Source organism: Astyanax mexicanus, chromosome 14 (genome assembly GCF_023375975.1).
Source record: "Astyanax mexicanus isolate ESR-SI-001 chromosome 14, AstMex3_surface, whole genome shotgun sequence".
NCBI classification, from domain to species: Eukaryota; Metazoa; Chordata; class Actinopteri; order Characiformes; family Acestrorhamphidae; genus Astyanax; species Astyanax mexicanus.
The window spans coordinates 44,204,120-44,231,920 of record NC_064421.1 but is presented as its reverse complement, the minus strand read 5'-3'; the positions used below and the strand labels follow the sequence as shown (position 1 = coordinate 44,231,920).

Genomic DNA, 27,801 nt, shown 5'->3' with positions numbered 1-27,801 from the left:
TTATATGGGGGGTGTTTATTATATGTTTATTATGTTGATTATATGAGGTGTTGTGATGTTTTTGTTGATTATTGTGTTTATATTGTGGTATTTTTGCATGTTGAATAGGTGACACCCTCCCCCACCCTCCCCGGCCCCTTTATCAGAAACACCAGCTATTAGGGATGGAGGTGTTTCTGATAAAGTGGCCGGGGAGTGAATGGCTCTTTGATCTGGAGCCTAAATGCTTGTTCGTCCGGCGTCCGGCATGTTTGATCTGTGCTGTTATGATCAGGCCACATGCAAACCAGCCACTGTGTGTGTGTGTGTGTGTGGGTGTGTGTGTGTGTGCATGTACAAAGGATGCTGTGGAAGTTGTGTTTAGTTTTGGTCAGTAGTGTGTGTGTGTGTGTGTGTCTCACACAGCTGCTGCTGTTGCTGCTGTTGTTGTTTAGACCGGACCGTCTGTTTGTTTTCTTTTCCCTGTATTTCTGCTCTCGTCACGTCTGGCTGGAGTGTGTGTTAGCCGTGGAGTGTGTGTGGTCATTGTGAGAGTGTGTGTGAGAGTGTGTGAGGTGTGTGTGTGGTGTGTGTGAGGTGTGTGTGAGAGAGGTATAGTGAATGCAATAATGAGTGTTTGTTTTTGCCTCCTGCACTCTTTTGTGTTCTTCTGTTTGTTTGTTTGTTTGTTTTTGTTTTGTTTGTTTGTTTTTCTTTCACAGCCCTTCTTCCCCGCTCCCCCAGTATGACTCCAGGTGAAAACTGTCTACAGTTACATCTCTCTTTCTCTTTCTCTCTCTCTCTCTCTCTCTCTCTCTCTCTCTCTCTCTCTCTCTCTCTCTCTCTCTCTCTCGCTTTTGCACCTTCTGCATCTTTTATTCACTTCTTTCTGTTTTCTATTATCTTTTTATTTTCACAATTTTCTCTCTCTTTTATCTTTCTGTCTTTTTTCTTTTTTATATCTCTTTCTTCTAATGAAATGTATATATCTCTCTTTTTTCTTTCCCTCTTTTTTATCTCGCTTTTTCTTTGCATTTGTCTCTCTGTCATGTAATCTCCATTTATTTGCTATTTCTTTTGATCTTTTTTATCTCTCTCTCTTTCTTCTTTCGGTTTTCTTTAATACCTTTTATCTTTTTATTTTCTTCATTTTCTCTCTCTTCTTTCTTTCTTTCTTTCTATTATCTCTTTTATCTCCTTTACTTTAAACGCTCATGTATATCTGTCCCACTTTTGTCTCCCTTACTTTTTCTTTTTTATCTCATTTTCTATATGTATATTTTTCATGTCACTCTCTCTCTATTTATTTCCTATTTATTTTAATCTTTCTCTCTCTCTCGGCTCTGTCATATTTTCTCCTCCTCTTGTTTCTTTTTTTCTCCTTCTCTTTTACCTCTCTCTAGTCCCTAATCTCTCTCTCTTGCTTTTGCATCTTTATTAATTTTCTTTCGGTTTTCTTTAATACCGTTTAACTTTTTATCTTCTTAATTTTCCCTCTCTTTTATATTTCTTTCTTTCTATTATCTCTTTTATCTCCTTTACTTTAAACACTCATGTATATCTGTTTCACTTTTTTCTCTCCCTTACTTTTTTTTATCTCATTTTCTATATGTATCTTTTTCATGTCACTCTCTCTTTCTCTATTTATTTCCTATTTATTTTAAACTTTCTTGTCTCTCCTTTCTCTCTCTCTCTCTCTCTCTCTCTCTCTCTCTCTCTCTCTCTCTCTCTCGCTTTTGCGCCTTCTGCACCTTTTATTTAATTCTTTCTGTTTTCTTTTATATCTTTTTATTTTCTCTATTTTCTCTCTTCTATCTTTCTTTTTCTTTTCTCTTTTTTATATCTCTTACTCCTAATTAAATGTATATATCTCTCTTTTTTCTTTCCTTATTTTTTATCTCACTTTTTCTTTGCATCTTTCTCTGTCACGCTCTCTCCATTGATTTGCTATTTCTTTTGATCTTTCTTGTCTCTTATTCTCTCTCTTTCTTTCTTTCTTTCTTTCTTTCTATTATCTCTTTTATCTCCTTTACTTTAAACAATCATGTATATCTGTTTCACTTTTTTCTCTCCCTTCTTCTTTTTTATCTCACTCCCTATGTATCTTTTTCATGTCACCCTCTCTCTATTTATTTACTATTTATTTGAATCTTTCTTGTATGTAATTCTCACTCACTCTCTTTTATTTTGTATCTCTTTTATTTCTCTCTTATTTTTGTCTTTCTGTGTTGGATCTTTCATTCATGCCTCTTGTCTCTCCCCTCTTTCTTCTCTCTCTCTTGTTTTTGCATCTTTTGTTAGTTTCCCTTTGTTTTTTTATCTTTTCTATCTTTTCTTCTTTCTGTCATCTCTTTTATCTCCCTTACTTTTAATGTTCATTCTTTTTATGCTCTTTCTCTTTTTCTCTCCTTTTCTTTTTCTTTTTTCTCTCACTCTCTTCATGTCTTTCTCTCTCCTCACTTTCTCTTTATTTACTTCTTTTGACCTTTCTTATCGCTTGTTTCTTACTTCTCCTTCTATTTTTTCTTGTATCTCTTTATTTCTTATTCTTTTTTTATTTATTTCTATTTTCCTTATCTCTCTCTCTTCCTCTTTCTTCTTCTGTTTTCTTTTTAGGTCTTCTCTCTCATTATTTCTTATTATTATGTCTCTTATGTATCTCTCTCTCTCTCTTTCTCTCTTTGTCTTTGTTTGTGTGAGCTAACCCACACTGTGTAGGTGTAGTAGTAGATGTGTCAGTGTTGCACACACACACACACACACACACACACACACGCACACACATGATAAAGTAGAAAGAGTGAGAGTGTGTTCTGTGTGATGCTCTCTCGACTATTACAGAATCAGCTGTGAGCTCAGGAGAGGTGGATTATCTGTTATCCTGTCAGTGTATCAGTCAGACCCACAGCTCAGTAGCGCCCTCCTCAGGCCCAAACACACACACACAGCACTCAGCCAATCAGAAGCATTGAGAAGACTGGAAACTGCTGTAGGAACAGGGATACACTAGATATTACTGAGCTACACTGAATAGATCAGACTTTACTGCAGTCAGATTACATATTACTGCTCTATAGTCAGATTAGACATATGTTTGCATTTTAATTAGAATAAACATTACTGATATATAATTAGAATAGACTTTACTGCACATATTACAGCACTTTACAGTAGACATTACTATATCTAGAATAGATTTACTGAGCTATAATTAGAATAAACAGTACTGATCTATATTTAGAATAAGCATTGTTGCACTATATTTTGATTAGACATTACAGCACTTTATTTGCAATAAAAATTACTGACTTATAATTAGAATAATCATTACAGAATTATATTCATTACACTTTATTTGCAATAAAAATAACTGAACTATAATTAACATGGACATTACTGAATTATATTTAGAATAGACATTACTGCACTTAATTTTGATTAGACATCACAGTCTAATTGTAACTCTGTCTAATTAGAATAAACTTTAGAATAAACTTTAACAAGCTATAATTAGTATAAACATTACTGAACTATAATTAGAATAAATGTTGCTGAACTATATTTAGAATAGACTTTACTGAGTTATAATTAAAATAAACATTCTTGAACTATATTTAGAATATACATTACAGCACTTTAATTACAGTAGACATTACTATAATAAGAATAGACTTTACTGAGCTATAATTAAAATAAACATTACTAAACTGTATTTAGAATATACATCACAGGACTTTATTTGCAATAAAAAATACTGAGCTATAATTAAACTAGACATTACTGAATTATATTAAGAATAGACATTACTAAACAACATTTTGATTGGACATTACTACTCTAATTATAACAGGGTTACATTCAGAATAAACTTTAACAAGCTATAATTAGAATAAACATTACTGAACTATAATTAGAATAAACATTACTGAACTATAATTAGAATAAACATGACTGAAATATAATTACAATAAATGTTACTGAACTGTATTTAGAAAAGACTTTACTGAGATATAATTAAAATTAAAACATTCTTGAAATATGTTTACAATACACATTACAGCACTTTAATTACAGAAGACATTACTATAATAAGAATATACTATGATTAAAATTACTGAACTAAAATTAAACATTACTGAACTGTATTTAGAATAGACATTACAGCGCTTTATTTGCAATAAAAAGAACTGAGCTATAATTAAAATAGACATTACTGAATTATATTTTGATTAGACATTACAGTCTAATTATAACAAAGTTACAATTACAATAAACTTTAGCAAGCTATAATTAGAATAAACATTGTTAACTATATTTTAATTAGACATTACAACACTTTAACTTGAATAGACATAACTGAGCTATATTTAAAATAAACATTACTGAGCTATAATTAGAATAAATGCTTCTGAACTATATTTAGAATAGACTTTACTGAACTATATTTTCATTAGAGATTAAAGCACTTTAATTAAAATAAACATTACTGAACTATATTTAGAACAGACATTACTGCACTTAGTCAAATTAGACTATTTTTGACTATTTAAGTATTTCTCTAGCTGTAGATCAGACTAATTAAACAAACAAATTATAAACATTCCCAAACCCTTACATCATTAAGCTTGGGCTTAAACCTGGGTTTAGACAGTATGTCAGTGAAACAGTGCATACATCCTATTGTCTTTGCAGTTTAGTGTAAGACTGGGCTTAATCCAAGTACAGCAGACGTGTGACGCTAAAGTTAGATCAGACACAGACCAAGAGTCAAATGTACTTTTAAAGTTTTCAGTAATTCACTGACTTAACTGACTATGTGGGGTTTCTCTCTGCTGGATTAACAGATGTTTTATTTCACTTGGTTTCACGTGGTGTTTTTCTCATCTGTAAAGGTGCAGCTGATCATGCTATTGATCACTGATCATTGTTTCGAAGGCATTGATCTTGGCAGTAATTAGATTTTGATATTTTGTTTAACTGTGCAGCTGAAAGACTCACGGTGCTGCCAGGCTTAACAGCTCGAAGCAACATCACCCTTTTTCTCCTTTATTAATGGTTTTATTTACTTCTGTTTTTCATTCTCTCAATTCTCTGTTTTACCTTTATTAAACACTATCTCTCTCTTTCTCTTTCTCTCTCTCTCTCTTTTTCTTTCTCCCCGTCTCCCTGCTCGTGTATTGGTGGTACAGTGGTGCAGCATGGGAACCGTCACTAATCAGTGTTTGTGTCGTGGGTTAGCGTGGTGTCCCTCTTTCTCCCCCACTCTCTCTCTCTTGCTCTATCTCTCTGACACTCTCTCTAACTCATCCCTTGTTCTTATTTACAGGTTCCTGGTCAGTTTCATGGTGGACGCTAGGGGTGGGTCCATGAGGGGAAGTCGTCACGATGGCATGCGCATCATCATCCCGCCCAGGAAGTGTCCGGCGCCCACGCGGATTACCTGCCGCTTAGCCAAGCGCCACCGGCTGGCGTACCCACCCCCCATGGTGGAGGGGGAGGGGCTGGTGAGCAGGCTGGTGGAAGTCGGGCCGGCCGGAGCTCACTTTCTTGGGTAAGAATAGTATCCATATTTTAATAAACATCTTGTTAATCATTGTTTAGCCTCCTATTATGTTTATTTGTTAGGAACAGCAATGCTGGGTGCCGAGTGGTCCAGCGGTCTAAAGCCCTGCCACTATGAGCAGGAGGTCGCAGGTTCGAACCCACGCTCATGCAGCTTTGCCATCAAGCTGCCGGCGCTCAGAGGGAGCAAAATTGGCCCTGCTCCCTCTGGGTGGGTAGATGGCGCTCTCTCCCCACATCACTCCTAGGGTGATGTCTGCAGCACAGGGCGTCTGTGAGCTGATATATCAGAACTGTGTCGCTGCACTTTCCTCCGAGCGCGCTGTGATGCTGCTCGGTAATGCTGCATCAGCAGCAGCTCGAAAAGAAACGGTGGCTGACTTCACATGTATCAGAGGAAGCATGTGCTAGTCTTCGCCCTCCTGGTGTGTTGGGGCATCACTAGTGATAGGGGGATTCCTAATGAGTGGGTTGGGTCATGTAAATTGGTGAGAAAATGGGAAAAAATAGAAATCAATTATTATTATTATTATATTTTTTTTTTTTCCGGGTCATATTGACCTGGTGCATGTTTAACCATCCAAAAGATGTCTAAAACCCAAACAAATTCTTACAAGCAGTGTAAATATTTCAGTACTAACTCCATTACTAATTATTCTATCAGTATTTAGTGCAATGGTGTTCCTTACCTCTAACAGGTAGTGGTTCAATTAGGATTATTCATGAATTTTTCATAAAAAAATACATGGTCATACTTTTTTTTAATGTTTCACTACTTTATTACTTATTTAAAAAAACATCAGTCTTACATAACATTGAAACATAACATTGCAATTTTGTTTAAGTTTTAGTTTTTGCACGGAGTGGTTGCAAATATGTGAGATGAACCATTTTCATATTATATGTTAAGTACAGTAATTAAGGCAAGCAGAAGACGCTTCGTACTGAAAAAATACTTTTAACTATTTTTCCCAGATCTTCGAACTTTAAAACGGGTCAGTTTGACCCGGAACATAACAGGAGGGTTAAAAAAAAAAATCTGTTCAGATAAATCTCTTTTTCCAGAAAGAGTGAATTTAAATGTAATCATTTGGTTCCTTATTTAACTTCCAGTTTTCTGTTTCCATGCTTCTCTGATTGTGTTTTCCAGGCCGGTTATTGTAGAGATCCCTCATTTCGGTTCCATGCGTGGGAAAGAGCGCGAGTTGATTGTTTTACGCAGTGATAATGGGGACACGTGGAAGGAGCATCACTACGACTGTCGTGGAGAAGATCTGCTCGCTCTGCTCAATGGCATGGACGAGGGTAAATAACAACACAGTAAACAATAAACACAAACTTAAAGAGATACAGACTATAATCCCCCTTGAGAGAGAGGGGACTACATAGTCAAAAGCCCTCTTATAGTCTGCAGTTAGGCAGTTGACTCAGATACGCCTCCTAGAGGATGTGCCAGTTCTTATACTGGGTGTTTGTTTGTTTACAGAGCTGGACAGCCCAATAGAGCTGGAGAAGAAGCGAATCTGCCGCATCGTCACTAAAGATTTCCCACAGTACTTTGCAGTAGTGTCTCGTATTAAGCAGGAGAGTGACCATATGGGTCCGGAGGGCGGAGTCTTGACTAGTGAGGCTGTTCCCATGGTGAGGGCTGCCTTTCCTCCTGGAGCGCTCACCAAGAAGATCCGTGTCGGCCTACAGGTACACATAGAAATACACACTTTAATCTTAATTTAGATTTTTTTTTTTTTTCAAAAAATTCTCAATTTGTCTTGACATTTTTTTAATTCATCACATAAAGGTCTTAAAATGCCACAGACAGTAAATTCATTATTTTTGCGTATTGCAGTTGTATGATTTATGAACTGATTTAATTGGGGGACTGAACTTAGTTGAAGCAGTTGTGTTATTCTCAGATACATTTGCTTTAGCTTAGCTTTTTAGCTAAGAATCACAAGCTGTAACCTTTTTTATGGTGTTGTGTGCATTTTGCCATTTTATTGCGAAAATGCTCCTAATTTTGCATACATTTTTGGTAATAAAAAAGTTCACACTGTTCACAATGTTATCTACACCCCCCCCACCCCCCACCCAGGCCCAGCCTGTACCAGAGGAGGTGGTGCGGAATGTGATCGGGAACCGAGCCTCGTTCAGCCCCATCGTTACTGTTGAGCCCCGCAGGAGGAAGTTCCATAAACCCATCACCATGACCATCCCTGTCCCACCCAGAGCCAAGGAGGCGGCGGCTAATGGGCGGAAAGGTGACCCTGCTCCCTGCCTGAGACTGCTCTGCAGCATCACAGGTACCGCAGAGGGAGGACAGTGTGTTTTTCTATGTGTGTGTGTGTGTGTGTGTCCTTATCTAACCTAACTTTCCTCCAGGTAATATTAAATTACAGCCCCAATTCCCAGAACAGGAAGTTTGAACATTGTGTAAAATGTAAATAAAATAAGAAAAACTGCAAATACTCATATACCATATTTTTTGCACTATAATTTTCCCACTTTATAATCTGGTGCATCTTATGTATGAATTTTACCAGTCAGGTTGTAAGTAGCAGTAAAGCCACTCTGCTGAAGTACAGTGTTATACAGGAGTTTCAGTTCAGTCCTTAGCAGTATTAGCATTAGCCAATAACAGTACTAAGAGCTAGGTCTTAGAGGTGAAGTATATTGGATGGTAGTCTGTGTGTTTACCGTGTTAAAACAAGCTACATGGGACAAACCGCTAGCTAATAGCACCCTGGCTAACCAGAACACTCAGAGTTCCTCAGTGTAGCACTGTCGGGTGGCTGACACCCACTATCAGGCCTTGTTCCCACTACGTTCCTAAGTTAAATAAACAAAACTGTAATTCTTAAAATAAAACATTTCTTTTAAAGTAAAACGAGCCCTAGATATTAATCCACACAGATTTCTCTTCTGAAAATGGTTTATTCTTGTAAGTAAAGCATTTATGTTTATTTACAGTAAGCTTACTTTTCCAGATTTCCACTAATTTCCTGCAACAGAGCTACACTTGATGTACCCTGAGTGTCTCGGTAAGCCATGGTGATATTAGCTAGCGGTCTGTCCCACGTAGTTTGTTTTAACACAGTAAACGAGCAGGCTTCAGTCCGAAATACTTACCTCTGAACGGCAAAAAAGCAAGTGCTTAAAACGGTTAAAGGCTAATGCTGCTTAAGCAGTGCTAGCTGGGGTTAATAGCAGCAGGCTACAGCCTGACAATACTATCCTCCGAACGGCGAAAGAGCAAGCACTTAGCACGGTTAGCGGGTAATGCTAATACTGCTGGAGAACTAAACTGAAACTCCTGTATAACGCTGTACTTCAGCAGAGTGGCTTTATTGCTCCTTACAACCTGACTGGTAAAATTCATACATAAGACACACCGGATTATAAGACGCACTGACGATTTTTAAGGAATTAAAAAATTTAATTGCGCTGTATAAATATTAATACGGTAGTAAATTCTTAGGTCTTATCAGTTCCATTACTTATTGTTACTAATGATGCATTAAATTAGTGCTGTAAATATCCCACACACATTTGTCACTTTAGATTAGAGAAGCAGTTCAGTGAATAATCAGAATAATCAGCACTTTCAGAATCTGACTTGTGCTTCTTTACATTACAACAGGAAATGCTAAGCTAATACTCCTAACTAACACTGGACTTAAATTAGTCAACTCTGTCTGTCTCTCTCAGCCGGTCTCTCAGAACCCCTCCAGATCTTTATATAACTTTAATAAATTATTGTGGTTTAGAAGGTGGTGCATGCTATGCATTAGTATACAGTACCAGTAACATATCATTATTTTTGAAATGTTCTGCATTGTAGATTAATACTAAAGTCATTCAAACTATGAAGAAAATCAGGTGGAATTATTTAATAAACAAAAAAGTATTAAAATAAACCAGAATATTTTTAAGAGGTCTCTTATTTAAATGACAGTTTTGCACATCTTGGCTGAATTTTCTCAGAGTCACCTGCAGTGGCTTTCAGTTAACAGCTGTGCTTGGATTATGTGGATTTCTTGTCTCTTAATGTGTTTGAGAGCATCAGTTGTAAAGTAGTGAAGACGTAGAGTTACAGGTATACAGTGAATAGCTCTACTTGAGTAATGTTCTAATCCAGATTATGAGAAGCAACAACTACTCAACTAACTAAAGTCAAAAAAGACTTGAAGAAATGATGGTCGGTCAATTGTTTTACTGCTGTAAAAGCCCTATGATACAGTGTGTGTTTGTGTGTGTGTGTGTGTGTGTGTGTGTGTGGGTAGGTGGCACATCTCCAGCTCAGTGGGAGGATATTACTGGTACCACTCCACTCTCCTTCGTCACTGACTGTGTTTCATTTACCACCAACGTCTCAGCCAGGTAAGACACACAGGACCATGCATGCACGCACACACACACACACACACACACACACTGCCTTTAGTCTGAACATGTACACACAGTGAATATGTCAGTGAGAGTATGCCCCTGCTGGACACACTGCCGCTGGGTTTGGATTCTGCTGATTCATGCTATATTCCGGTGGTTGTTCAGCATCAGCTTCTGCAGAATCACAGTCTGCCGACTCAGCCAATCATCCCAGTTCTCAGCCTGTTGCCTAGCAACACACATCTCCATATGTGGGCTTAAATAAATTTAAAAAGGCAGTGAGGTACTGATGGCAATGCAGGAGACTAACTGCATTCCTAATATATATCAATATACCTCCAGATATCACTGATCTGTAGTCCTTTTATCCAGTGAGATACTGATAGAAATACAGTGAGATACTGATAGAAATACAGTGAGATATTGATAGGAATACAGTTAGATACTGATAGAAATACAGTGAGATACTTATAGAAATACAGTGAGATACTGATAGAAATACAGTGAGATATTGATAGGAATACAGTGAGATACTGATTGATATTTAGTGAGATACTGATAGAAATACAGTGAGATATTGATAGGAATACAGTGAGATACTGATTGATATGCAGTGAGATGCTGATAAAGAATACAGCGCAGTACTGATTGAACTACAGTGAAATACTGATAGAAATACTGTGAAATACTAGTTGGAATAAAGTGAGACACTGATAGAAATACAGTGAGATACTGAAAGAAATACAGTGAGATACTAACTGGAATGCAGTGAGATACTGATAGAAATACAGTGCTGTACTGATTGGAATGCAGTAAGACACTAATAGAAAAACAGTGAGATACTGATAGAAATGCAGTGAGATACTAATTGGAATGCAGTGGAGTACTAATAGAAATATGGGGAGACACTGATAGAAATACAATGAGATACTGATAGAAATACAGTGAGACACTGACAGAAATACAGTGAGATACTGATGGAAATGCAGTGAGATACTGATTGGAATGCAGTGAGATACAGATAGAAATACAGTGAAATACTAGTTGGAATGAAGTGAGACACTGATAGAAATACAGTGAGATACTGATAGAAATACAGTGAGATATATATAGAAATACAGTGAGATACTGATTGGATTGCAGTGAGATACTGATAGAAATACAGTGAGATATATATAGAAATACAGTGAGATACTGATTGGATTGCAGTGAGATACTGATAGAAATACAGTGAGATATATATAGAAATACAGTGAGATACTGATTGGATTGCAGTGAGATACTGATAGAAATACAGTGAAATACTAGTTGGAATGAAGTGAGACACTGATAGAAATACAGTGAGATACTGAAAGAAATACAGTGAGATACTAACTGGAATGCAGTGAGATACTGATAGAAATACAGTGCGGTACTAATTGGAATGCAGTAAGACACTAATAGAAAAACAGTGAGATACTGATAGAAATGCAGTGAGATACTGATAGAAATACAGTGAGATACTGACAGAAATACAGTGAGATACTGATGGAAATGCAGTGAGATATAGATAGAAATACAGTGCGGTACTGATTGTAATGCAGTAAGATACTGATCGAAATACAGTGAGATACTGATTGGAATGCAGTGAGATACAAATCGAAATACAGTGAGATGTTGATTGTATTGCAGTGAGATACTGATAGAAATACAGTGCGGTACTGATTGGAATGAAGTGAGATACTGATTGGAATGCAGTGATATAGAAATTAAGGCAAATACTGATAGAAAAATGATCAAAATGCAGAAATACAGTGAGATAATGATGGAAATGCAGTGAGATCAAGTCAAGTCAAGTTAAGCAGTTGTATTGTCAATACTGCATATGTACAGAGATACAAATAGAAATACAGTGAGATGCTGATAGAAACAGTTAAACTGATCAAAATGCAGAAGTACAGTGAGATAATGGTAGAAATACAGTGAGATACTAATAGCAATGCAGTGAGTTATTTATGGGAGTACAGTGTTTTAATTCATTTATTCACAAAAAATGAACCTTTCTCCCTCACTTCCCTCTCCCACAGGTTCTGGCTGGCGGACTGTCAGCAGGTTAGTGAGACAGTGGCCCTGGCCACTCCTCTGTACAGAGAGTTGATCTGCGTTCCATATCTAGCGAAGTTTGTGGTGTTTGCGAAGCCGACGGACCCGATGGAGGCGCGACTGCGCTGCTTCTGCATGACCGATGATAAAGTGGACAAAACTCTGGAGCAGCAAGAGAACTTTGAGGAAGTGGCTCGGAGCAAAGATATTGAGGTGGGTTCTTATAGATTGAACAACATATATAATGTAATATTATATATTGCTGATAGGAAAGAGAGTTACAGTCTCTGTTTGTCGAATGTGTGTGTGTGTTTATGATGGTAAATTATTACTATGCTCCAAAATATTTTTTTGTCCAGAAACAAAATAGAACATAATTAAACAATTAATTGTTTAATTATTATAATTAAACAATTAAAGTAAATGCTTTTTCATAATATTTACTAATATTATTTTAACAATAATAATTTTCTTTTGGAATTTACTATCATCACTACATGCATACAGGTTTTTTATTGGTGCTGATGCTTTGATGCTTTAATTTACAGATTCTGGAGGGAAAGCCCATCTATGTGGATTGTTATGGCAACCTAGCCCCCTTCAGCAAGAGCAGCCAGCAGCTCATCTTCACCTTCTACGCCTTTAAAGAGAACCGACTGCCTTTCAATGTCAAGGTGTGTGTGTTTATGTGTGTGTGTGTGTGTGTGTGTGTGTATGAAACACAACATGTAATATCTGCATCAGTCCACAATACCCATATTGGTGCACATCTACTGTACAACACTGAGGTAACCTTATGCTATCACTAGTAATACTGTGTGTGTGTGTGTTGTGTGTGTGTGTGTGTGTGTAGGTGCGCGATGTTGGACAGGAGGCCTGTGGGAGACTGTCATTCCTCAGAGAACCCAAAAGCAGTAAAGGCCTTCCTCACAGTGCCATCTGCAACCTCAACTTCACACTGCCAACGCACAGGAAGGTACTGTACACACACACACACACTCATAAACACACTGCAGTATCTCACTACCCTGCGCTTTAATTCAGATAAATCACAGCAGTCCTGTTCAGTTTCTGCTGCCGCTCCGCTTTGATTTGCCACTAAAAGCTCTCTCTCTCTTTCTCTCTCTCTCTCTCTCTCTTAATCTCTCTCTCTCTGTGTCTGTCTGTCTCTCTGTCTGTCTGTCTTTCCTCATCCTGCTGTTCTAATGCTGGACCACTGCTGCCCCATTTCCAACTGTTGCAATGCATCATGGGAAATGTAGGAAATGGAGTCAGATCCTGATGATGAGGTAATTATGACATCACTGTCCTGCTTCCGCGTTCTGTGTGATCCATATGCTATTAGCAATTTGATGACATTGCCATGGTGACGCTTTCCTTCTTTGTGATTGGTCAGAGGCTTTTTTCTCCGATCATTCATTGGTTGACATTATACAGAGCCCAGTTGTAGTGCATGGTGTGTGTTTAGTAGTCAGCTGGAATCAGCTTGTTTGCTTTAGTTATTGATTTTGGTTTTGTTTCTATTTATTTTATTATTTTTATATTTTTCCCTGTGTGGTTTTGCAGGGTTTCTCAAACTTCTGAACCTTTTTTAATTCCAGAGTAAACGTTTATTTGTTCACTATCAGCCAGCAGGTCCTGCCCAGCAGGGGAAGGACTTTTATGAGTGACTGTGTCTCAGTGTTGAGTTAGTGCAGGCCAGAGGCTGAGTCAGCGAATCCTACAGCACTGAGCTCAGTGTCATTCTGACATTCAGCCTCACGTCATCATAAGGACGTAGAGTTCAGGTTCAGAACTGCAAATTCCACACTACAGGGCATTCCACACTGTTCTTCTGCAGCATACATCTCTGATCCTCCTTTCCTGAAGGAAATTCCAATAAAATGAATGAACTTCCAGCTACAGCTAATTTCTGATGAAAAACTGCCAGGAATAGCTAAATTTCCTTTTGGAATAAATAATAGAAAAGTGGTGAAAACCGTCTAAACAAACAGAATTATTTATTTTTCATTTGCTTTTGTATGAAATTAAATAATTTTGAGTAAGAAAGTAACATTTAGAAAAATAAACCAATTAATGGAATAACTTAAGTTCCGAGTCAGTTTGTTCTCTTATAGCCTTTTTGTTTTTCTGTTATTACAGAATGACAACAAAGATCGACGTCATACCTTTGCTTCATTTGCTTTACGAAAGCGCTACAGCTATTTGACCGACCCATCATCCAGTGAGTTTCAAACTTTCTTCTCCATTTCTTTAGGTAGCTTTAAAGCCAGTATAGATCTGCATTTGGAATTTATTTGATAATTTCAATCAAGGTGTTAAATTCCAGTTCTAGATTAGACTACAGCATAAAGAAAAATCTTTTTTCTAAACCTATTGTCATCAAACTTCACTGGTGTTTTGTTTTTCATTGATTCACAAAAAGATTTTATGTTGTATTCATTCCATTATTTTGCTCCGTATTTAAATATTTATGTATTGCATGTTTCATGTATTCACATTGTATTTTTATTTCATATTAAAATGTTTATGTTAAATAAATAAAAAAATCATTGTCATTGTCATTATTATTTCTTCTTATTACTTCTAATTAAATATATTTTGTGTTTTTTATGATTTGAACTTTTTATATTTTATAGTTCAAAAAACAACGGCTTCTTTTGTACAGTCTGCCTCCATTTCAGTCTTGCATTTGTGGTTTCCACCTGTTCTTTTACAAACATTACTTTGTTTTTTTTTTTTACATTCTTGTTTTGTGTCACCACCAACTTAAGTATTAAAAAGATTGTTTCAAAGAGTTATCCATAATGTCACTTTTTAAACCCTGATCTAAACCTTTTGACTAAACCTCTTTTCCATTTCTCTCTTTTCTCTCTTTTAACATTTTTCGGTTCACTTTTATGTTACGTTTTTTAATTTGCTTGTGTTAGAAACAGCCGAAAGAGGCCACAACACCACTCCGAAAACCACGCCGCAGCCTTCTGGCTACGCTTACAAGCCTGTCTTTACGACACGCTCCTACCAGGCTTGGGCGACCAGCCCGCCCGTCACCGCCACCGGCCAGGCCAAGTCGGGCTTCGGCTCCCTCTCCAGCTCCTCCTCCAACACCCCCTCAGCCTCCCCACTGAGGTCCGTGTGGTCTGTAAACTCTGCCTCCCCCATCAGATCAGTCATCGGAGGCTCACCTGCATCCTCCATCAAATCTGCCAGCGACGTCGCATCACCGATACGCTCCTATCGAACCATCTCTTCCCCGATAAAGACAGTTGTGCAGCAGGCCCAGTACCCCGTCCAGGCCTCCCCAACCCTCTTGTCTTCCCCGGGGAAGAACATCCCTGACACTGTCTCTGTAAAAGGCTTGGCCAACCTTTCTGCCAGAACCTCTCCAGTCCCTACTGGAGGTGCACTTCTGGAGAGATCCTCCATTGCTATGACCCCACCTGCTTCACCCAAGTCCTCTCTGAACATGTATAACTCCAGTTTGCCCTATAAATCTGTCATAACCTCAAATGCTCCGTCAACTGGTTCTCCAATCAAAACAGTCCCAGGCCTCTCCTCAATCCGAACAACAACTGATGCTTCCAGCTCCCACCGAGGATTTCTCAGCTCCCTCTCCTCACCACTGAAAACCAACTCCAGCTCCAATGCAGCAGCCCTCATTAATGGGACAGTGTCACCAACTAAATACCGCTCCTGCTCCCCTAATTCACTCATGTCAGGCAGCCTTCAGGAAAGGATACAGGCTACAACAAATGCTGCCACCACCAGCGTGAATGCTGCCTTCGATGAAGTTGAGAAGACACTAAACTCCTGCTCTGCAGGCTACGGCACGCTCAAGTCTGTGTCTTCTTCTCCATCGTCCTCCTTTCAATCTATCCGGTCCTCAGGCTCCAACTCCATCTATGCCTCACTGAGATCCCCTCCCAACTCCACCACATCTGTGACCTGCAGCACAATCACAGTGCCTGTTTATTCTGTTATAAATGTTTTGCCTGAACCCCAATTTAAGAAGCTTCCTGATATCTCCAAATCAACAGCAGCACTCCTGTCCCCCAGAAAATCTATGCCCCCAGAGACAAATGCCCAAACACAGTCTTCCTTTGCCAAAACCCTGTCCCCAGTTAAAACGCCCCTGTTCATGTCCCCTGCAACTCTGAAGTCCACGTCCCCATCCCCTTTGTCCAACAGCCAAGAGATATTGAAAGATGTGGCTGAAATGAAGGAGGATCTAATCAGAATGTCAGCCCTTTTGCAAACTGACACAAACTCTGCTTCCAAAGGCTTCCGATCTGACTCCCCAAAAGAGCATAAAATGGAGGATGAGGAACCCTTCAGAATTGTGGAGAAAGTCAAACAAGACTTGGTCAAGGTCAGTGAGATATTAACCAAGGATGTTCTGAGGGAGAGCAAGGCGAATATCAAAAATACCAAGGTTGAAGAAGATTTGGAGGATGATATTGATGAGATCCAGCAAAATGGATGGAGGTGTCCCCCTCGATATGAGACAGTGGCACCTCAAGCCAAATCAAAAAACATACCTGACAGAGATTTTAATCTGGCAAAGGTGGTTGATTACCTGACCAATGACATTGGAACAAGTTCCCTGTCAAAAATTGTGGAAGCAAAACAAAGAAATGAAGAGGTAAGGAGAGAGGGAGAAGAGAAACAGAAACGCATCTTAAAGCCTGCCATGGCCGTTCAAGAGCACAAGCTCAAAATGCCCCCTTCCAACATGCGACCATCCCCCTCGGAGAAAGAACTCTGTAGACTAGCAGATGCATTGTTTGGCACTGATGCAGTTCTTGATTCCCCAGATGATATCTCTCACGACCAGGATAAAAGTCCACTCTCAGACAGTGGGTTTGAGACTCGGAGTGAGAGGACTCCTTCTGCTCCTCAGAGCGCTGAAGGAATGGGGCCCAAAGCACTGTTTCAGGAAATCCCACCTGTTATCACCGAAACACGAACTGAGGTTGTACATGTTATCCGGAGCTATGAGCCTCCAGAGGACAGCAAAGAACCAATAATGGAAGAGGTTAAAATGGTAAAAACTCCAGCCCGATGCATTGACACAGAACCTAGGTCTCCTGGTGGCTCCATCAAGGAGAGGGTGAAAGCCTATCAAGCCAGAACCAATCCAGAGGAAGACATGGTGGGCAAAGGTATGCGCCTCAAAGAGGAAACTCACATTACAACCACCACACGAATGGTGTATCACAAGCCACCAAGTAAAGAGGCAGCATCGGAAAGACTTGAGGAGACCATGTCTGTGAGAGACATTATGAAAGCCTTCCAGTCAGGTCGAGATCCATCCAGAGAGATAACTGGATTATTTGAGCACAAGGGCAACAATGAGGGACCAGAACAACATCAGAGACATCTTGAAAGGGACTCAATGCCAAAAGTGGAACGCATCATTGAGGTTCACATTGAGAAAGGAAATAAAGCAGAACCAACAGAGGTCATCATTAGGCAAACCAAAAATCACCCTGAGAAAGAAATGTACATCTACCAAAGCAGCAGTGGCATAAAAGAACTTCAGAATCAAGAGGAAATGGAACTTCTGGAGGATCAAGAGCCTGAAGAATCCCTGCCCTGCTATTTGGACTCCCCCAGAGTGAACACACCAGTCTCTCAAGATGATGACAGCCGGCCTAGCTCTGCCCAGTTAATGGCTGATGACTCGTATAAAACTCTAAAGCTACTCAGTCAGCACTCCGTGGAATACCATGAGGAAGAATCAGCAGATACGAGGGGAGAGTCATACAAATTTGCAGAGAAAATGCTCTTCTCTGAGAAATTTGACTCTTCTCATTCTGACTCTGATGAATCTGTGATTGACAGATCTCGTTACTATGATGAGGGAATGCAGAGTGGCTCAATGAGAGAATTCATGCTTAAACCTGACAAGCCAGGCACAGCCTCGAGTGACAAAGAAAACTATGACAAGCTAACACTCCTGCAGTATGCTTCAGATCCCGGCAGTCCAAAAAAGTCAATTTGGATGAAAGTGTCTGAAGATAAACAAAGTAAAAATAAGGACAAGTTAGTGTATGAGGACAGAGTACACAGAACTGTTAAAGAAGCAGAGGAGAAGCTAAGTGAAGTTTCACAGTTTTTCCGTGACAAAACTGAAAAATTGAATGATGAGCTCCACTCCCCTGAGAAAAAGCACCGTAGGCCAGATGCTCGAGAGACTAGATCAGGACCCAGTTCCACCTGCAGCAGCCCTGAGAGATCAGTGTTTAGAAATGGAGGGAGTGGAGAGGAGTGGAGCAGAGATAGGTTTAGAGACAGGTACGGAGCTCATGACAGAAAGTGTGCCAGCCTGCCTAGCAGCCCAGAGAGACGTGTTTTGCTTCAATGCAATGATGACAGTGGAAAACAGGGAGACTGCTCATCAGCTAGCAGTGCAAGCGAGTCCTCTAAATATTTCCAGCCCTCCACATCGAAGGTTAGCTCAGTTAGAATGAAATTCGAATCAGACTCTCACAAGCAAGACAAGGGGCCCCAATATGATCAAACATCTGGTTCCCCAGTAAGGAAGCTACAGGAAAGTAAACTGCCTGTCTATCAAGTTTTTGCTGGGGGGAATCACTCTAAAGCATCAGATTCTTCCAAAGGCGAGCACAGCCCAAAGAAAGTCCAAGAAAGCGAAAGTGGGCAAAGTTATAATGTCAGAAGAGCACAAGCCCTTGCTGACAGGAATAGAAATGTATCAGATAACACCTCTCCCAAACATCAGAAAAGCATCCACAGCAGAGAACCAGATGCAGATCGTAAGACTTACAAAACTTGGGAAAGTCATGGCAATGGACACCACAAAACCCCAAAGTCAAAAATGTCCCACACCCTAGTTCAGGATGCTATGGTTGATGGCGAAGATAATGGTAATTCCATCAAAGGGGAAACAACAAAAAAGATCATATATACTGAGCTAGTAATACGAGAAGACCCGAGCAGCACTGACAAACACAGTGGTTCTCAAAAAAAAAACTCGGAATCACAAATTCCTGTTAGGGTTTCATCTAGTCTTGTAGATCATCACCAAAGTAGCATCTTAAAGCTAGATTCATCTGTTAAATCTGATGGAGTAGGGTCCCACATACCAACGTTAGATAGAAGCAAGCATCACTGTAGTTCTGATGCTTACAAATCATCAAGTGATGTATTGTCAGTAGGAAATGCTAACGTAGTCTGTAATGGTGTGGATAGTGACCAAATTGAATATATTGAGAGAGTGACTCCAGGCGTCACTGCAGACATCAAACCTCTGCCAGTTTATGTCAGCATTCAAGTAGGAAAGCAGTATGAGAAGGAGACAGCTTCTAGCCAACTTAGCACATACAAAAAAGTAGTTAGCCACGAGAGCCGAACAGTGCACGAGACGAGGGGCGCGTTCTACACAGTCAAGCAGAAACAGCAGTCTTCACCTCAGGGCAGCCCAGAAGATGACACCTTAGAGCAAGTGACTTTCATGGAAAGTTCTGGAAGAAGTCCTGTCACGCCTGAGACACCTAGCTCTGATGATGTTAGCTATGACCTCAATTCCAGAGCGCCAGATTCTGTTATCGGCTCTATGACTGGCATGCCCAGCCCGATTCCAGAAGAGTCAGAGGAAGAGGAGCAAAAGACTTTTATTTTCAGGGAATTACCAGCAGAGAAAGCCAAACCTGCCACACCCCCTGAGTCCCCAAAAGGCAAGCATGAATCACCTGGAAAAAGAACAAAAGACAAACGAGTAGCGTACATTGAATTTCCTCCACCGCCACCACTTGAGGCTGAGCATTCTGACCCTGAGAAAAAGGCCTCATGTCCGTCCTCTGAGGCAGAAACAGATATGATGGAGGTAAATCTCCAGGAGGAGCATGACAGGCACCTCCTGGCAGAGCCTGTAATCAGAGTACAGCCACCCTCTCCTCTTCCACCTGGAGCTGACAACAGTGATTCCAGTGATGATGAGTCTGTCTTTCAACCCATTCCTCTCAAAAAATACACCTTCAAAATGACAGAAGAGGGTGAAAAACGAGTCAGGCCTCGGAAACCAGAGCGAAATGGCGCCAATCACAAAGAGTCGAGTGTGAATGGTGTCATCAAAGGAGAGGATGTGGACCTTGAGCAGAATGGCAATGATCAGTCCATCACTGACTGCTCTATAGCAACAACTGCTGAATTTTCCCATGACACCGATGCTACAGAGATAGACTCCCTTGATGGTTATGATCTGCAGGATGAGGATGATGGGTTGAGTGATCCCAAAACCTCCAGCCTTTCAAATGATGGAAAAACAGCTGATCGCTCCTTCAGCCAGAGCAAACTAGAAGTGATCGAAGAGGAGAGCTCTCCGAATGAGGATAATGGAGAAAATGCAAAATTCAAAACCAACTCATCAAACAAAAAGTCAGAGGCTGATAAAGATCAAGATACAATCTACTCTTTGGAGGGAAGGCATCCTGACAGGCAAGCACAACCAGATAGTTATTTCAGCTACAAACTTGAGGAGGAACTAAATACCACTTTCAAAACTGTTGCCACCAAAGGCTTGGACTTTGACCCATGGTCAAGCAAAGGAGCAGAAGAGGGAGTATTTGATGCAAAAGGCAAAGACGAAGATCCAAAACCTTTTGGTTTGTCAGTGGAAGACAAGTCACAAGCTACTACACCAGACACTACTCCGGCTCGTACGCCAACTGATGAGAGCACTCCAACTAGCGAGCCCAACCCCTTCCCCTTCCATGAGGGCAAGATGTTTGAGATGACTCGCAGTGGCGCTATTGACATGAGCAAGCGGGACTTTGTTGAGGAGAGGCTTCAGTTTTTCCAGATTGGTGAGCATACTGCAGATGGGAAGTCAGGGGACAAGGGCAATGGGGGCAGAAGTGCGGGGGTAGGTGCCTCCCAAACAAAGGCAGGGGAGAGAACTGTAGAGGGGAAGGTAGAGGCCATCACAGACATTATACCATCCAGAGGCAGTCCAGCTCAGGGCAGCACTGGCTGCCAGGATGCACCTCCATGCACTGACACTGTAGGCGAAACCGCCTCCTCTTGCACTGTTACGGCCTCCAAGGTCGACCCTAAATTGCGCACCCCTATAAAGATGGGAATCGCTGCCTCCATAACCATAAAGAAAGACTCTGGTTCTGCTGAACTGAGTGACTTTAAAGCAGATGCCACAGCAAGTCAGATGCCTGAGTATGTTAGCTTGGAAAGCCACTTAACCGAGAGTCAGTTCAGTAGCAGATCCTCTGATTCAGCAGCAACTGACAGGAAAGATTTTCCCTCAGAGAACTGCAATAACAACAATAATCTAGAGGCCTCCAGTGTCCAGGCTAACTACATCCAGTGTGGTAGTGTAGTGTTTAACCTTCAGTCATCCTCTGAACCCACTCTACAGAAAGCCAGTAGAATAGAAGCTCAGTTCTGTAGGGATTCCACAGAGACAGCAGAGGACACCTTTGGTACTCAGAACCATCAGGAAAGGGCAGACTCTCAGAAAATAGTAGAAGTCAAGGGCCACCCCAAATCTAGGCTTCCAGTCAAGGCCACAGGGTTTACTTTTAACAACCAAAGCTCAGGGAAGCAAAAACCTAAGCAAGCTGTCAAACCTGAGGCCAGGAAAGTGGACCCTGCATCCAGTACTGTAGAGCCCAGATCTAGAATTCCAGTCAAAGATTTCAAAAGGAGTGGTGCAGCCAGTTCTGCTGTAGCAGCTCAGGCACGACCCCGGTCAGGAAAGCCTGGGGAGGTGGAGAGAGTAGTCAAGCAGGTAGTTCCTCCCCAGCCGCCAAACAGAGACAGGTCATCAGGGGTTGCTTTAAGCAGCTGCTCAGTCAGTGAGGCAGACAGGGCCAACCTGAGTGAGCTATGTAGGCAGTCGATCAAATTCTTTCAGAGCGTTAGCGGGGGAGCAGCAAAAGTGGCGGATCGCCTTTCAGACGAGGAGAAACAGACGCAGGCAGAGCAGTCGGAGGAGGACAGCAGCACATCACGAAGCACCTCCCTATCGGACCCCTCCCAGTCCCAGCCCTCCCTCTCTGCCAGCTCCTCCCGAGGGGTCACACCCTCAAGATCAAAGGTCACGAGGTCCGCGGGCAGTGAGAGGAGGAGGACTAGGCGGACAGGAGGAGGGAAGGAGGGCAATAAGGGCGCAGGTGCTCGTGGGGCGCCCCCCATCGCGGAGATCAAGCCTAGTTTGTAAAACTTTATTGAAAACTTTACTTGATCCTTAGTTGCATGAACCGTTGTGATTGACTGACTGGATTGCCTGTGGCGTGAACAGTAGCTGTCATTCTTGTCATTCTTCTCCCATCTCTGTACTGTGTGAGTGTTACTGTACCTGTCCTTGTCGGAACCCCTCTTCTCTCTCTCTCCCCCACCTTTGACAGTCGGTGTAGCATGTTAGGGAGGGAGGGGCCACTGGACAGTCTGTCTGTGCAAGAGTCGTTAGCAGAAAATTGCAGTTTCAGTGTCTATTTTCACCCTCAGTAAACTGTGTTACTGGAATTGTACAGGATGCCTGCATGTCTCTTTTCCTCATCAGAAGAGTCACCCTTTAAATGTCTGTAAAATTACAGACCTTTTATTTGTTTTTGTTTTTCCTTAGTGTATACCTCTTTCAAATACAGTCACGTTGATTGCCTGCATAAATTCTGTAGAATCTCTATTCACAGAAATATTCAGAGCACCATGTGTTTCAGACACAGCAGTTCACCATCTTTGTCTTGTGTGCTGTTCCTTTTCTGGCCTCTCTCAGCAACAATTTGAGGCGGTGATCTTTGTAGCCTCAGTATTATGCTGCCCACTTACTTCCACTGGTTTGACAATAAAACCTCTCAGATTTTTCCTATCACTAAAAGCAATGTTTGGCCAGAAAAGGAGACAGCCACTTGTGTTTATATGGGTTGGAAATGACTTTGATTTTGATTTGTTAATGCTAACAGCTCTCTTCTGGTGTTTCCTGCTTTTCAGGTCCGCAAAGCCCATGTGAGAGAACGGACCTTCGCATGGCGATTGTAGCTGATCATCTGGGACTCAGTTGGACAGGTGAGGCCTCATGAGCTTCCTTGAACATCCTTGTATGTCAAACATATCTCTTTTCCAATTGTATTATTATTTACTTTATCCTTTTTTTCTATTTTATTGTTGTGTTTGTATTGTTTTATTATTGTACGGATTTATTGGCTTTTGGCCTTCTTGCACATTTGTTGGCAATTTGGTCACAGTCACTGGTCAACTGACAGCAAGTAATTTGATTAGTTGATTAGGAAGGACACCTATTTTTGTGGCCATCTTTTTCATCTTTATCAGTGTTAGGGTTACAGTTTTGAAGAGTGTCGTTCTGTAACAACATGGAATATGGAATAGCCGATTAAAGCTATAACTTTGGAGTTGATGTTCTTTGATGTCGCTGAAAATGTAAACATGTAAGTGAATATATTATTTGGTAACACTTTACAATAAGGGTACATAAATTAACAGTATTAACAGAACTAATGTGTCAATTCCAAGTAATATTGGATCGCATAATGTTTATATGGTAAACAATGTCTGAAATTTTCCAAAATGCAGATACAGGGTAATGGTACAACAGCAGTTCAGGATGACTATGATAAGTTGTAACAGATTAAAACGATTTAAGATAGGATATTATGCCGAGTTTTCTTGCCTGAATTTTCATGGAATAAGGAGACATACATCCACGTAAAACATTTGGTTTTGCTGTGCCCCCTACTGAGTGAAAATGGTATTACACTGCAGCATTTTGTGATAATGCTGCATTCTTCCTCATGCACACTGGCATGTTTTAACAGAAAGCTGTCTTGCACATTTTGTGTTTGATGGGTTATTATGGTTTGTTAAATTCATTTCTTATGCAGTTCATGTTGTTTTTATCGTGACACTCTTTGTCTCACTGTGTTCGTGACGTAACTGCAGAGCTGGCTCGAGAGATGAATTTCTCAGTGGATGAGATCAATCACATCCGCACCGAAAACCCCAACTCCCTCACTGCCCAGAGCTTCATGCTCCTGAAGAAGTGGGTGAGCAGAGATGGGAAGAACGCCACTAGTGAGTTTTTCTTTTTTCTTTTTTCCACATACATTACTGTCTGAAATAGCTACTGTGTGGATTTTTAGGACCCATATCCTAGAAAACTGAATTTGCCTCTAATTTAAAAAATACAGCTAATTCCCTAGAAACTGTTTGTTGGTCCTTTTATTCACAAGCAATGCACGTACAATACATACTATCGATCAAGGACCTCGCCCAATACAGAGATATGGTCAAAATGCACTATATGCATTTTAAAAAAATCTAAACTAAAACACAAATTATTGTAACACCGTACCAATATACCAACAACTCCCTTCAGCAAACTGTAGCTAGCTTTTGCACTGAATGTTTTTGTGAAAATACATATTTTATTAAACACTGATTGCAATGTATAAAGTCATGAGCAAGAGGAAGTGTGTCAGTAACATTTGGAAGTTGTTTGGCTGTCTCAGAATATGTTCAACTATGTTCAACTCATAAATGCAGACTTGCTGTATATTCATATGTTTAGCCTTAAAATGGGTTCTCTGACAAATCATTTGTTAATTTCTAACAATGGTAGAAACAAGTGTTTCTGGTTCTACACAGAACAGTTTCTTTAAGAACATGTTAGCATTTAAAGGGATTTTTGAGGTGTTATGATTCTATGTGAAATCACTTAAATGGGCTTAAAAAAAAAATCCACTGATTTTTTACGCATGCAAAGCCCCATCCATTTAGCCTTTAGCAGTTTACCCACATCCAGTCAGTCTTTTGCAATAAAGGTATTAGAACCACAACAGCCTACAACAGTTTAGCTCCACCTATTTAGCCTGTTTGGCCCACAGTAGTTAATGATATAAAATACAGGAGGAAATGTAGGATATGGGTCCTACATTATTCAGTTTTTTGTATTAAATATAATCATGTAATGCCTCTAACTGGATGACCTGTTTCTCCAGCGGACGCGCTGACGGCAGGGCTGACCAAAGTGAACCGGATGGATATTGTGACTCTGCTGGAAGGGCCCATATTTGACTATGGTAACATTTCAGGCACCAGAAGTTTTGCAGATGATAGCGCTGTGTACCAGGAGAAAGCGGATGGTAAAGTTTAGACCCATCTAGCTGACCCCTCCCTCCTGTCCTCCCCCCCCCCCCCCCCCCCTCCCTCACCCATCCCTCCTGTTTTCTCCCCATCACTCCTCCTCCGAGCTTCAGGAGGAGTCCCGCGTGTCTGGATGGAAGGGCCTGCTGTGGTAATCGCTCTGATTACTGTGAGATTTTTCTGTTGTTCGTTTTGCTCACCTGCCTCACAAGTTCAGAATCTGCTCTTTCTCCAAAACAGCTTCATGTTAATAAAACATGTTTTTGAAACCACTGAAAAGATAAGTCTAGCTAACTGTCTGATTGCTACAAATAGCTAACTCTAAAGTACTGAAGATATTCTAATGCTAGTTAGCTAACTGTGCTAACTGAAATTAGTTAATTTTATCTACTCTGCTGACTGAAGATATTCTAATGCTAGTTAGGTAAGTTAACTGTGCTAACTAAAATTAGTTAATTCTATCTACTCTGCTAACTGATGATATTATAATGCTAGTTAGCTAACTGTGCTAACTAAAATTAGTTAATTCTATCTACTCTGATGACTGAAGATATTCTAATGCTTACTAGCTAACTATGCTAACTGAAATTAGTTAATTCTATCTAGTCTGCTAACTGAAGATATTTAAATGCTAGTTAGGTAAATTAACTGTGCTTACTAAAATTAGTTAATTCTATCCACTCTGCTGACTGAAGATATTCTAATCCTAGTTAGCTAACTGTGCTAACTAAAATTAGTTCATTTTATTAACAAGCCAATTCTATTCTCTCTGCTGACTGAAGATATTTTAATCTTAGCTAATCTTAGCTACTGGTTCAACGTAGCTAACCCTAGCTTACTCTGCTGACTGAGAATATCTAAAGCTAACTGACTTTGCTAACCAAAAATGATTCAATGCTAACTAACTGTGCTTACTGAAAATAGTAAACTCTAGCTTACTCTGCTAACTATACATGTTCTAATGTTAGCTAACTGTGCTAATTGTAAATAGTTAACTCTGTGTAACTCTGCTGACAAAAATATCTATTTAATGCTAGCTATATAACTCTGCTTTCTGAAGACATTGAATGCTCGCTAACTGTGCTAACTAATAATAGCTAAGCCTTGCCTACTCTGCTGACTGAAAATATCTATCCAATGCTAGTTAACCCTGCTATGTTGCAATGCTAGTTATTTAATGCTAGCTTTAGTTAACTTCTGACTGAAAATAACGTTGCTGACTAAAATATTTAATGCTAGCTAACTCTGCTTTTTCAAAATAGATAACTAGCTAACTTTGCTGACTAAACTGTGATAACTTATTTAACTGTGCTAACTGAAACTATCCAATTGTATCTACTTTGCTGCTTGAAAAAATAAATGCTAGCCATCCCTGATGAAAATAGGTAATGCTGGTTAACTTTGCCAAGTTAAAATAGGCTCCACATAACTCATCTACCTGTGCAGACTGTCACACTGCACCCCTAGTATTTTAAATCGGTTTATTTCCAAGTCTGCATGAGCACATTCTGGACTCGAGAAGCAGGTGGAGAGTTTGAAGGCCCTGAACACATCAACCCTGTAATAATTTTTTAAAACACCCCACTTACACTATGCAATTTAAATTAGCACCTTCACAGATTCCCCAACCCACCCCCTTCCTTCCCTGTATGCATGGGTCTGTATATGAACATGCATGCTGTCAGTCGTGCAGGGTGAAGCAGCGCCTGCATGATGCTTCCCCTCAGCCAGTGCAGAAAAATCTCTCTCACAGGAAGTCTGAACTTTACTGTAATTCACTCTTACTGTTCACAGGGGGCGCTATTGTCCTGAGTGTATTAAAGGAGAATTCCACCCTGTTTTTAAAATTCTCTGCATGAATAACAGTTGTTTTTTTATGTAATTCAGAGTGGGTTTGGTTTGAAACACTGTAGAGAAACTTCCACAGTCATACACAGTATTCATATCCAAGTGGATATGAATACATCAGAGTTTTGGGAAGATTTTGATTTAAATCTAAAACGTGCTAGAATGGTGGAGGGATACATGCAGGGTGTTGTGCAGCAAAAAAAATGTTTTTTTTTTTTTTAGGTTTTCCACCATTTTACTATCATCATCATTCCATATAAAACCCAGAAGGCTAATGGTGGGTTTGGATAGTAAATAAAATGGCTAAATTTGTGTTGTAGTCATGGCAAATAGTACCTGCTTCCATTTACCACCACTGTAAAGAAATCCAAGTCGGATTTTTCCACCAAACCCCACTCTAAAAGAGTTTATCTCAAACACTGGAATATGCAGGATTTTTGGGTGGAATTCTCCTTTAATGTTTTCTTTTGTACTGTACTTTTTGTATTTGTACTGTATTTGTATTGGATCATACAGTATTTTGCTAGAACAACAAATGTCCAGTTTTTTTTAAAGTGTAGAATGAAACAGACTGTACGTTTGTATCTTTAATAATGAGAAAAATGCTAGAATGAGCTTTAAATGACTAGTTCATCAAAAATCAAATTCCACCAGTTTCTTCCCTTTCGCTAAATGTAGTCGATGCGTCAAGACATTTATGGTGTTTCTTTAGTTTTAACACTGATGCTATGCTGCATGGCTAATGTATCTAATGTAGTTAAGATAAAATAAACTTATACACTCACAATTAGCATGTGCTAATGTGCT

At 40.0% G+C, this 27,801-nt stretch overlaps 1 protein-coding gene across 6 annotated transcripts in view; it reads left to right on the top strand.

The window, feature by feature from the left end:
* Positions 1–27,801, top strand: part of ank3a (ankyrin 3a) — a 123,131-nt gene that overhangs the window by 84,186 nt on the left and 11,144 nt on the right. For 4 of the 6 annotated variants that reach the window (XM_049463986.1, XM_049463985.1, XM_049463984.1 and 1 more), the window contains 15 exons: positions 702–734; positions 5,306–5,530; positions 6,692–6,846; positions 7,028–7,239; positions 7,634–7,841; positions 9,822–9,918; positions 11,994–12,222; positions 12,558–12,683; positions 12,863–12,985; positions 13,272–13,298; positions 14,152–14,233; positions 14,940–22,199; positions 22,978–23,052; positions 23,944–24,075; positions 25,002–25,145. In XM_049463986.1, coding sequence (XP_049319943.1) covers positions 702–734; positions 5,306–5,530; positions 6,692–6,846; positions 7,028–7,239; positions 7,634–7,841; positions 9,822–9,918; positions 11,994–12,222; positions 12,558–12,683; positions 12,863–12,985; positions 13,272–13,298; positions 14,152–14,233; positions 14,940–22,199; positions 22,978–23,052; positions 23,944–24,075; positions 25,002–25,145 — 9,128 coding nt within the window. The remainder of the gene's footprint in view (positions 1–701; positions 735–5,305; positions 5,531–6,691; positions 6,847–7,027; positions 7,240–7,633; positions 7,842–9,821; positions 9,919–11,993; positions 12,223–12,557; positions 12,684–12,862; positions 12,986–13,271; positions 13,299–14,151; positions 14,234–14,939; positions 22,200–22,977; positions 23,053–23,943; positions 24,076–25,001; positions 25,146–27,801) is intronic. The other 2 variants (XM_049463987.1, XM_049463988.1) reach the window with 1 other exon arrangement.